Here is a 12,750-nt window from a genome sequence, read left to right on the forward strand (position 1 = left end):
ATCCTCTGCAGTGCTTGGTTTACGAGGTTTCTTCTCCGAGCGTTTTCTATACATAACAACAGATAGGCACACGGGTACCTTTTGTGTCGTGTAATTTAAGGCACGCTGTTATTCAAAGACCGTTCAGATAAATCAGCGTTGTTATCGCTAGTTTGCACCTGGGGATAGAAAATAATTGTGCAATGACTCTAAAAACACTTCCGTAAGCCGGCGCTGCAAATTTCAGCATTCTTTGTGTTGAGATTTGTTTCTTTTCGTCCGAGTCAACAATCGCAGCCTCTTGTTGTTGCCATTAAATGTGTCATTTGTATCTCTTCATTGTTATGTTACATATTATATGAATTGACACTCGTTGTACCGAACTTGAATTAAACCGTTATCTTGTAAACGTACTGCTAACGCATCGCCTCTGTCCCTATATCGATCAGGATGTGAATGCCGCATTCCTTGTGTGCTGTAAGAGGATCTTTAAAAGTTCGTGATTAACAGTCATTTAGCATCTCCGATGTAGCTTAACATTCGACAGGAGCACAGGGTTTCGGGGTAAAATCACTCGTCGAGCTCGCCAGGGCAGCATCTGCTGGTCTCTGTAATGGATTTATGGAGCTCGCCGACAGATTTATATTCAGGAGAGGATGAGAGAAAGAGACAGCCAAGGACCCTCGGCTGCTCACTTTCATGCTTGCCGAGAAGGAACGTGAAATGTGTTCAACAGGGAACGATGCTGTGATTCGGGCCCAGATTTACACAACAGCTGTCACCTTTATCAATGTTAGTTTATGTTAATTTTAGCATTTACTAATACATTATTAAAACCAAACGATGTCACTGTTAACATTAGTTAATGCATCACGAATGAACATGAATATCTGAATTGACATGACCTAAAATTAACAGATTTATTAATGCTGAAAAAAAACTGAAAGCTATGTTATGCATTTACTACTGTTAACAAAAATACTCTTATTGTAAAGTGTTACAGAATATTTTAATACACTATAGTATACTACAATTTACCACCGTTTAATGCAGTATTTTTTTCATTTTCATTGACTCGTTTCAGATCATTTTAATATGAAAAAATACAGTTCATTTAATTGTTTGAGATATAACAGTAATAAAGTCGTGCCTTTAGTGAATACATTTGTATTTAACATCAAAATTAAATGCATTTATTGAAATTTTTTAATGAACTGATTTTGCTTATTTTTTTCTCCGAAGCTGCTCTTTTAAAAATATTTTTAAGGAAATACGCACGCCCCTGGAAATACATATGATTATTTAAATGATCTCCTTTCCTGCAGCCCTCAGAGCCCGTTGATGTAATTCCTGCCAGAGCCGTTCCTTTAAACAGACCGAGCATTCTGAAGAGCATCCAGCCGCCCACGTCCATGTTTGCGGATGCAGGACAGGTCCTGAGGCAGGTACGACAGCGCAAGAAGGTTCTGGAAGAAAATCTGCAAGCCATTTTGAGAGCCAAAGACGGAGAGGTGCTTCATGCTCAGTTAGAGGCACTGTCAAAAAACAGGTATGAGTGTTAAGGCCCTTTAAAAAGTACCATTGAACTACAGTATCAATATAAAAATGGTGTTTTGACATTGCTGTCGTGGTCATTTGTAGGTGTGAGTGATATTTAAAGTGGTGATGTGATTATTACAAAACCTGTTTGACTTTTTCTTCTGCAGAACACAAAAGAAGATATTTTGAAGAATGTTGGTAACCAAACTTAATTGGCCAGTTGACTATTGTATGAATAAAAGACAGTTCTTGTAATAACTTATTTTGTGTTCCACAGAAGAAAGACATGAGAGTGAATAAATGATGACAAAATGGGTTTTTGTACTGTAGTGTGCAAACATTTGACTGTTAACCATCTTAATCACTTCAAGTAAATGGTCTGCTTGAGCTATTTTCTCTCGGTAAATAATTTAATGCATTAATATTTTCACAGGGCATTGCTAGTCGTACGGTTTAGCTCTCTTGCAATGCTTCTGAGAGTTCAGCTTGTTAACTCCAGCGTTTTTCGAGTGTTTTCACGCTTTTGAAAGTTTGAGGCAGTGAACCAGAATGCAAGTTTGATTGACAGCTGGCCTCAGAGCACACTCCAGGCTGGAAAGGTCTAAGCCAAAGGAAAGCGTCACGTTGATAGGCAGCTGTCAGCGGAGGCCTCTACTCCGATGCGGCAGAAGAGGCGCTCAACCTCAAGATATTCAACCCACAGCATCACCTCTGAGAGCAGAGCAGGCTTCCACCCGAGGTTAACAGCTCTGGCAACGCATTCAACTCAGAACAGAATATTACATGTATTTTTCTTACACAAAGGCAAGAATGATTGTCAGCCACATGCGGTTATAATCAAATATGGCTGCAAAACTGGTATGCGGTTTTATGCAGGAGAATAGCAAAAATACAGCTTTCGTAGGTGAATGTCATTATAGAAATATTCCTTTTCATTACCGTTAACTTGCTAATCTTGGTGTTACGGGAAGAAGTGCATGACACAATAAAATGTCACGAATATTCTTCTAGCACCAAAAACTAGAAGGGTTCTTTTCTGCAATCCCGTAAATTTTATTGTGTTCTTCTGATGCGCCTTAATATATTAAATAAAAGATTAACCTATTTATCGCCGAATCAAAATTAGGCAAACATTAAATAGGATCAAATTATTACAAAGTAAAACTGGATTGAATTTATTACGATTTGTTAAGCAAAAGTCAGCAATTTTAAAAGATGTTAAAATGTACAAAATTCTCTCTATTATAGCTAACGTCAGCTTTTTATTAGTCTAGCATATTGAAGGTCTGGGAACTTTGGCCGCTTTATTTGGCCAAGGCCTGCCCAAAAGGTCATATGACTGACAGATAAAGCAACCAATCACATTTCGATTTGTGTCACGTCATGTTTAGAGGAGTGGAAATGTTTTCAAACTTACAGGCCAGTGTACATTCATGAATGTCATTCACGTCAAAAGTAAACAGCAACAACAATGTTTATGAGATTATGTCGTGAACCTCACATAGTTTTAAAGAATTTAGCATTAAGTCGATCGTGATGGACTCTTATTGCAACCGATGTAAACACGACAGACGGCTTCGTCCCAGGCGGACCGTTAAAGAACGTGACACGCACGTCTCCTGGAAATCCTGTGGACTTCAACCAATCAGATGACGGCTTCAACCTTGCTGAAGTGTTTCCAATAAAGTGTGCCTTTTGCATCAGACGTGCAGCCAACGATCTGTGGTCGTGTCGTCTGAGACTTGCTTTTTATTTTCATCCTTGTTGCTTGATGATATTTGTCAATATTCATTCAAAAGTTGCAGATATTCAAAGGCAGCGCAGAGCAGAAATAAACTCATTCTCATTTGGTCATAATATCCCCAGTCCGTCACGGCACACGGTGGTTGTAAACGCTCCGTCAGGACGTTATGTCGCTGCGCATTATGAACAGTTTGCATTTGTTTGCAGCTTTTAAACATTACGCTCAGAGCCGAACAAAGTGTTTGGATGGAAGGGGGTCGATTTTTTGCTCCTTTAGCAGATCTCACACAGAGGGTCAAGGCTTTATAGCGTGAGGTCAGTCTCAATCTTACCATTCTGCCTCGTCTCAATGTGACATTAGCCCACTTCCCCCGGGCGTAGAGGAGCTAATGGTTTGTGATACACCGCGAGCTACATTCTCTGCCCACATCATGCACATTTTCAGAGAGAGAGAGAGTCAGAGTGCTAAAGCAGCAGTTTAAAAAGTGAAATGGAGACGGCCGCCCCAGGACTGCTGTCTGTTATGTGATGCTCAGGCTGTGACAGCGGAGGGAACAGCAGTGTTCTCTGGCTTTCCTCGGGCTCAGTGCACAGTCAGTGCTATAATATGTTTTGAAATTAGTGGTCAAGCGATGTATAGTAGGGCCTGAGACCGCCAATGAAAATGCTTTTGTTTTGCATTTACATTTGTGCTTCTGGCAGATAAAGATGTTTATTTATATAGCACCAAAAAACAACCAAAGTAGACTGAAGGTAAAGGCAGTATTTTATGGTGGCGTGGATGCCTCATGTTTGTTTAAAACCTGATGGACTCTCGCTAAATGTTCCAAAGAGCATCTTGTGTGCTTTAGTGAAAGCAAACATGTCTGACCTTTTTTCCTTTTTAAGTTCACCTGATTGAACTTGTATTTCTATTTCCTATAATGTTTCTCATCTCATTCCTGGTTCTCAAATGGAAATTGGCACTTAAACTATTTATTTATTTCCCCTATTTGTTTTCATTCAGACCTAATAATTACATTCAACAACATTTCAAGCGAACCCCATATTTCTTGATATGCTTTAGTATGCCTTTTCGCCAAATAATGTTATCCATTAAATATGGATTTGGTATTAGCATCTATTGTATTATTGCTCCTGTGTGACATATTGCTTTATTGCTCCCTGAACTCTCTGTAAGTCGCTTTGGATATAAGCGTTCGCTAAATAAATAAATATATATGTAAATACCATTAAGGTCCAGCGTATGAAGTTTAGTGGCATCTAGCAGTGAGGTTGTGAATTGCAACCCACGTCTCAGTTCACCCCTCTCTTTCAAAGCATTATGGTGTCATCACCTTACGCTTCTTTGCGTGTTCGCGAAACGCGCAAACATTGCACCAAAAAGTCATCTGCACATCACTTTAGGCCACTACTGCTTATTGCCAATATCAGCTTATGAGATATTGGCTGATAAATTAACCAAATACAGCACTAAATGTCTAATGTATTCTCTATTTACATAGCAGACTGTCAAATGATACTGGTTGTTTTCTTTAGTGTAAATGTGCTTTGTTATTTTTGAAAGCTTTAGCCCAACGTGAGGTCGGCGTTCCCGGCTCGGCAGTCCCCCTCCGACACCTCTCAAACTGGTCTCGGTATCCAAACTCTTCAACCAAAATGTCACCCCCAATGCTAATTGTCTCCAAAATGGCAGCGACAATCAGCCGCACTCCTAATGTCCGCACGCGCACGAAAACACAAACGGCTGATTGATGTGGCTGCTTCTCTCTGCTCTAATGGCTTTGATCTTTTCCTTTGCTGAAAGGTCGCAGGGATTGAGGTGCCAGATGCTGTTCTGCTCTCCCCCGTTCACCGGTTGAGCCCGCCCCACCCACGCCGCGGGAGAAGAGCGTTTCACGTCGCGCTTTATGTGCAGAGCTTGATGGATTCATCCATTTGAGGATGTGACACTGCAAAACGAGTCTGAAGTTCGATTTTATTCCCGCCATCCGACGCGATGAAATATTAATGAGGGCGTTTGCAAATGTGGAAGTTTCCGATCTTTTTTCCTTCTTTATGCACCGTGGGCCCCCTCCGAAAAGTTACACCTCACACTTGGGTAAAGGCAATATTTTCTCAGTTTGAGTTTCAATGACTTTGTAATTGTAATTATCCAATGTGCTGAAAATCTCATGAAGGGTGTTGCATAATTCAACAGATGGCAAAGGCTTTGGGTTGCCGAGACGGTGGTGAGATTTATCGTTCGTCTCGCTGCTTCTAACTAGTTTTCTTGATGCTTCCTACCGTCTCCGCTCATAAATGTTATGGCTTCGTTTCGTCAGTAGCAGAGGCTTGGAGTTTGTTCACGTTTCCTGTATTATGTTCACGTTTCCTCGACTCCCATCCCAACTTTCATCTGAAGTTGTTTGGATTATAGTTATGTAATTGGTAGTTGTGTCAACTCCAAGAGTGTCTTCTGGTAATTACTCCAAGAATTACATCTGTTTCCAACCTCGGAGATTATGAGCTTTTATTGTTCTTTAGGGGCTGATTTTTGGATTTGATGACTCACGTATGTCACGTTTGGAGTGAAACTGATTTCTGGAGAATAGTAGGATTTGATGTATTCCTTAACTTTAAAATATTTGTTTTTACATAGTAAATGTCTGTGTACTGTGCATATTTAAAGAGATACTTCACCCAAATATGAAAATCCTTCGAGTTCTGTATTAATGTCTTTGTTCTGATGAACACAGAGAAAGTTATTCGAAAGTATCCAAGTATCTTTCTCTGTGTTCATCAGAACAAAGACATTTATTCAGATCTGGAAAAACTTGAAGGTGATCGCCATTTTGGCCGAAGTATCCCTTTAATTTGTATATATAATAATACAAATATAATATTTAGGAAATATTTACCAATTTACCAATCATCAAAATGATACATAAACGTTCGTCATTTCTTATATTTTTCTTCAATATTTGCATTCATGTGACACAGACAAATACTATGTAAACACAAACTTTTATTCTGGATGCGATTCATTATTTGACAGCTTTAATTACGATCATGTCGGAGCACAACAGGAAACAACAGGATGCTGGGGTCACATCATGGTAAAAAATACTTTAGAAAAAACATAAACGTCACTAATTGTCAATTGTTGTTGTAGTAGTCGACATCCACACCCATCTCCAACCAACACAACATCTTTTCTTCGTCCACTCACAACTCCAAATTTGCTGATTCTGATATTAGTGGATGCGTTTTTAGAGCCGTCAGCAAATACTTTAAGCTTTTATCTTTTTCCGATGCTCTCTCTGCAGCCATTTCTCCTCTTTTTTTTCGGAAAGGAATCGTGAATAAAGAGATGTGCTAAATAGACTTTACGGCTCATTTTCCACTTTCGCCCCTTCCTTAGAAGCTCAAATTTACGAGATAATAAGGAGTTTAAAGGGGCTCAGTTAGAGGATGGTGAGGAAAATGGCGAGTGGTCTAAAGAGGTTAATTGAAGGTCATTCGCCGAGCTTGAATCAATTGCGCTACATTTGAAGTCACAAGTGTCTTCGAGCATCATCTGATTAGGCGAAGCCATCACACCGCAGACAGCCGGCAGAGACGCAGGAGGCACCGGAGTTCGGTGACAGGACCTTTATCGCCAGCCAGCGTCTTCGGATATGAGTCTGTGTTTGTGTCAAGGGCTGTTTGAGTACTGTGGGCAGCTGTGTCGGTTCTTGGATCAGCAAGTCCTTGTGTAGGAAGTCTGTGTGTGTGTGTGTGTGTGTTTGTTGTGATTCTAGTGGGTGTTGGGTAAGGATCAGCATAGCTCAGTTCTCTTTGTCTTTGTGGTTTTTTTTATGGCCAGCTGTTGTGAATTTTAGTCCAGAATTTGCACCGCTGTGCCCCTGAAACATCCTCTCTCCTGACAGTGCCTCAGTCCTTCTCTGGGCTTTAGGCATGTTGGATATCTTCCCTTTGTGCCGCAGTGCAATATCTGTCAGGCTACCATCCAAAGTATCTTCCTAATGGCACTTACACACCAGAGAGAGCTCTGATGGAGTGGGGGATAGGATTGAGGGTGTGGAAAGAGAACGGTCGGATTGAAATCAAGCAAGAATACAGCAAACTAGATTTATCAGAAAGTCTCTCATAAATGTGTATTGGTTAATGGTAATAATGAGTCTAGTGGTCAATACATGCAACAATTTAAAAATGTTTCTTACATTCTTATTTATAGTTTTTCTTTTGTATATTATTGCATTTTTCTTAGACTTAGACAGCAGTGTTGCTTGGTAGTGAGCTTAGACCGTATGGTAAAACCCTCCTGACACTTCAGAGGTCTTTGGCGCCAATGTAACGTCTCATATTAAAGATTGAAGGTGTTGAAAACATCTCTGTTCATAACTGTCCATAACTTAATAATAAAGGGTTACATCTTCTAAATCAAATGCCAACGTCACATCCAGATCAAGAGGGCCCTTTTAACACACACATGTACAAGTAAATAAGGGAAGGGTTTTTCAATGCTTATGACAATAACTAAAGTTGGAGATTAAAGTTTTTTTGCACTTTACGTAGATACGACACAATTAAAATTCGACTGAGGAATGTAAATGCGATGCTTTTTATGAGGAAAAACGCTTGATAACGCTTTATAAACACTGAAGTGTTTCTTATGATCTTAATAATCTTTTAATCTCAAGGTGTATGCTTAAATGTTTAAAATGACTTTTGAAGACAAAAATATAATTGGGCGTTTCTTTCATAAGAAAACCAAAATTTTATTTATAAAACTGCACGACCTAGACCACATAAGAAAGAAAAAGCAGCCAATAAGAGCCCCGAATAGACGAGCTGAATGAAACAATACCAAGAGAACGAAGTTTGCTAACTACAGTCAAAGGTTGACAACTTTGAAGATGCTAAGATATGTCTTGAAGATGCTGAAACATAACAGTTTTGATTTATTTTAGATGCTTTTATTCATATGTTTTGATGAATTTGCTTTTTTCCAGAAATTATGGAGAAAAAAGTGAAATAAAGAATTAGTGTACTGTATGTCTATGCCAGGGGTGTCCAGTCCCTCTCCAGCTTTAATCAAACGCACCTGGACCAGCCAAAGTCTTCAGATTAGTTTAAAAATTACAGACAGGTGTTTGATCAGGGTCGAAGCTGAAATCAGCAGGACAGCCGCCCTCCGGGAGCAAGATTATACAACCCTTACAAAAACAAGTTCGTATCGTAGGCGGTCCACTCACAAGTTGATTTTGAAAACATCTACAGATGCCAATATCAAAGCACATTTCAGCAAGCGTTCACTTTCACAAACCCTCCATTTTCCCTCTACACTCTGCATCGCCCTATCCCCTTTGAAACTGTTGGATCCGCAGTGTTCTTCTACGTAACTCCATTGTGCCGGCGCTCTTCACCAGCCCTCACGATTGCTCCCGAGTTACGGGTTGAAGCTCAGAGAGAGATCTTAAAGAAGACAGTTGATGCGTCGGGTTCTGGTGGTTCAGAGCAGCAGTCGAGAGGCATGCTGGGAATGTCACTCAGCCCCTCATCTCTGTGATTTATACAGTGCAATAAGTGATGCAGAGATGGACTAACAGGCCAGCAGACAGCAGGACATTAACATAATGTGTGCTGTGGAGAAACGCTGGAAGATGATCTGCGTCTCTGAACGCAGTTTGCTACATTTAGATTAGCTCTGCTCGCAGATGTCAGCCCGCGTCGGGATTCACTTTTTCAAACGTTTAGAAAGTGAACGTGGAGATTATTATGCACACGAATATATTGGTAAGGGGGAACTATGTGTTTTTGCACATATTCATGTCTGGTGTGTTTATTTTGGAGATGTAGAAACTGAATTTGAAGATTTGTTTTTGTGTATTTCTTCATGAAATTCACACCATCATCTCCATCGAGGCTAAACTCTACAACCAGTGATTTTTGGAAATGATCTGACACTGATAAACATGTTAATGTTGTTTAAATTTTTATGTTATTGCTTATAGATGATATGAGATATGCACCATATTTTAAACATAAAAACATGATCATTTGCAGTTAAGGAAATCATGGTAGAAATGAGGTTCAAACATAGAAAAGATGAAAAACTGTCTGAAAGTTCTTGTGAAACCTTGCAATATAATTTGAGTTGGTAAAATTAAACGTCTGTTAATTTTATCTTCCGATATTAAACAAACGGATGTCAGTGATTCAATTGTTAACTGGCCGATTCCAATACAGTCATTTTGTGATGTAGAAATACAAGAAAATGCTTAGATACGTATACAGATCGTAAATTTTGAGTCCAACGTAATAAAACAGGTTCATACCTCAACGTAAAGTTATTTCAGTAACACTTTAGTATAGAGACCAATTCTTACTATTAACTAGTTCCTGTTTAGCATGCCTATTATAAGCTGTTTAGCTTTATAAAGCACACATTCAGTATGACAATATTCAACATCCCTAATCCTACCCAATACCTAAACTTTATTAACTCCTAATTTGTTGCTTATTCATAGTTAGTAAGGTAGTTGTTAAGGCAAAAGTCTTAGTTAATGCTTTGTATATTGCGAGAACTTTTAAATAAAGTGTGGCCATTTTTCTCTAAGAAATTGGCTCTGAACTCAAGCCAGGGTTTCAGCTTTACTCTCGAAACCTTTGAAAGGACCTAAAATGCCTAAAGCAACATGACAGAATTTTAACAATGAGACTCTGTTGTTGTGTCACTTTTGTAGTTTCTGTCGTGTCTTTGAGGACGTTTGCTAAATGTTGATGTTCTGTCATGTGTCTTGTCCTATAGAGATCTTAGTGAAGAACTGAGGATAAAGAAGACAGTTGATGCCTGGATAAATACACTCGGCAAAGAGATTCAGGTGAGTTGAACAAAACATTTCTCTCCTCGTCTCCTTATCTATCGTAAAAGTAAAATACGTCGGGATGGTTTTACACAATCCATCGATGTTTCTTTTTCTGTAGAATTTAGTTTTAAAATGTTTGAATCATTTTCAACGGCTTGTCTTTTTTCTTTTGTTTGTTTTAATTTGGTTAAAAGCTGCTTTTGTTGGTTAAAAATACACAAGTTGTACATGTAACAAAAATTCTCTCCTTACCTTCTTCCATTCACAACGGTAAGATTATTACAGGGCGTTTTATCGGACGCCCGGGCCTCACCCCCAGTTAACTTCCGGTTTGTGTTTGGCTACTGTCTAATAATATAAATATTTATATTTAATTTATTTAATTGTATTATTATTTTATTGAATAAATAAAAGTTTTTTGTATTCAATAAATTATTTGTTGAATATTGTTGTATGTTCATTTTATTAAATTGATAATTTGTTGAATGGGTCCTGTGGTTCGGTCGCATTTAATCAAACCGTATGGTACACTAGTGGTTGAGCTTGGTATCGCAATCTAAATTCAAAATATTGCATAGACAAGTTTAGCCAAGAAAAGTTTCTTCTCGGTTTCTTTTAAATGTTATCAGAAATAATCTACAGGCGCTCTATTGCTTGTGAATGTGTACAGAAAGTTAAGGTGGGGTCACAAAAGTGAACATGCGCAATAACGTTTGTTTATGTTATTAAAATGAAACCATCTGTAGATTATAACTCTCTTCGTCTGCCATTGGTCAAATAAAAAGATGTTGGACGTTTGGGGATACCTGAACAGACCAATGTTTTGATAGCATTTACATAATGGCATTGTCATCCCTAAGTTTAAACTTCGAAGAATTTATCGTTAATATTTGGCCGTTGAAAACCAGGGGCATTGCCAGAGTTAAACAAAAGCTCACTTCAAGCGTTTCTGACTACAACGTGGCCTCTCTCTCTCTCCTGGCAGGATGAGCTGGCGAGGGAGAGCTCTGTTTCTGAGAAGAGGATTGTGGAGAGCAACAATGCTGCAGTCACTAAAATGGTGCAGCAGGGCCAGGGGAGCGGGAGCAGCCGCAGGGCTGGACTGAGAGGGGGAGGAAGAGGAGGAAGAGGAGGAGGAGGAGGTGAAACCTCTGCATCGGAGAAGAAAACCTCTCTGAGAGGCTCAGTAAGAGAACAGGCGGAAAACACACTGCCGCATGGGAAACAACCCACTGTGTGTGTCAGAACCAAACCTGAACTAAACCAAGAGATGGTGAGCAAGCACAGTGTTATCTAATGAATTTAGATCGCATAAAACTCAAACTTTATAACTGTTCCAAAACCTTGTGAGCTCAAGATAGTAGAAATTGTGGCACTTCGTTTTTGCCAGATTCTATGGCAGCGGCATGCTGTTTTAGCTTCTAAGCATCCGTCTGCAATCACGAAAATGAAAATCTGTTAACCTGTTTTTGTTTGCTTATCGCCGTGACCTGACTACAGCATCTCACAACACTCCCCAAATTGTCCATCTGGACAACCATGCGGTTGCTTCTCTACATCTCTGTGGTGTTTCTCTAAATGAACGCACATATGTTGCCCTGACACTAATTTACTAAATATAAAGAGTGTGAAGACAATAGACAGGCCTGCTTTATCTGTGTTTGGCACGCCAGGTCCGGTTAATGTCTGTCCCTGTTGCCAATGTCTTTGTGGAAGATTCTTAACCTAGCAACACATCCGTTGGTTATCTGAAAGGTTACCAAGCGTGAAGCGAGTTACTGCTTTTTGTTGCTTTCGTAAAAGGTAAAGCCAGTCGAGTTATTTCGGCACACAATTATAAGAGTTTGTGATGGATTTTGTTCGCGGCTCTGTGGGGTTGCCATGAGATTTTGACGATAAAGATCCATGGCTTTAATAAGCTTTTACCCAAGTATGTGGATTATTTTTTTAGTCGTGTCGGAGTAAAGTCAAAATATATAATTTACCATTACCATAGTATAGTATATAGTATGGTATGCTTTTGTATGTATTTCAACATGTTTGCAATAATGTATCATCATTCTATACTGAATAATTCTCCACATTATTGATGGTTTGTTTTTCAATCAGGTCCATCCAATGGTTGTGAAAACTCAGGACGATCATGAATATCTGGCCAAGCTTTACGGGAAAGCTCTCTATGAGGGTCACAGACGGACTCTGAAAAAGGGACCTTACCTTCGATTCACTTCCCCCACACCTAGATCCAAAACTCAACGACCCAAAGTAATAGAGACCGTCAGAGGTGAGTTCTTGAAATATGTCCATAATCTTCAGTTGGAAACCATTCCTTAAATGATCCATTTTGTTTAATTCTCCTCTTTCGATTATTTCATATAGGGGTTGTAATGAAGTCATCTAAAACCCAAACTAGTCCATTTGGGGATGCTGTCTCGGCCCCGCAGCCTTCAGTCTCTGAACCTCATTTCCTGTTCAGCCCCAGTGACTCCGCCCGGCCCCATCTGCACGGTTCCCCAGTACGCGGCTACCTCATTCCCATGGCCATACCCTTAGGTAAACCATCATTAACGTGTGTAAAGACCACCAACTGCTCTTTCTCCTTTGCATTCACAAAAGTTATCGAAACTACTTGCAG

At 39.5% G+C, this 12,750-nt stretch overlaps 1 protein-coding gene across 3 annotated transcripts in view; it reads left to right on the forward strand.

Moving 5' to 3' along the window:
- kiaa0586 (KIAA0586 ortholog) overlaps positions 1-12,750 on the forward strand; it is a 93,628-nt gene that overhangs the window by 35,704 nt on the left and 45,174 nt on the right. For all 3 annotated transcript variants that reach the window (XM_079458431.1, XM_079458430.1, XM_079458432.1), the window contains exons 13-17: positions 1,305-1,528; positions 10,058-10,130; positions 11,101-11,388; positions 12,225-12,399; positions 12,495-12,668. In XM_079458431.1, the coding sequence (XP_079314557.1) occupies positions 1,305-1,528; positions 10,058-10,130; positions 11,101-11,388; positions 12,225-12,399; positions 12,495-12,668 (934 nt within the window). The remainder of the gene's footprint in view (positions 1-1,304; positions 1,529-10,057; positions 10,131-11,100; positions 11,389-12,224; positions 12,400-12,494; positions 12,669-12,750) is intronic.

This window comes from Barbatula barbatula (assembly GCF_947034865.1).
Source record: "Barbatula barbatula genome assembly, chromosome: 6".
NCBI lineage: Eukaryota > Metazoa > Chordata > Actinopteri > Cypriniformes > Nemacheilidae > Barbatula > Barbatula barbatula.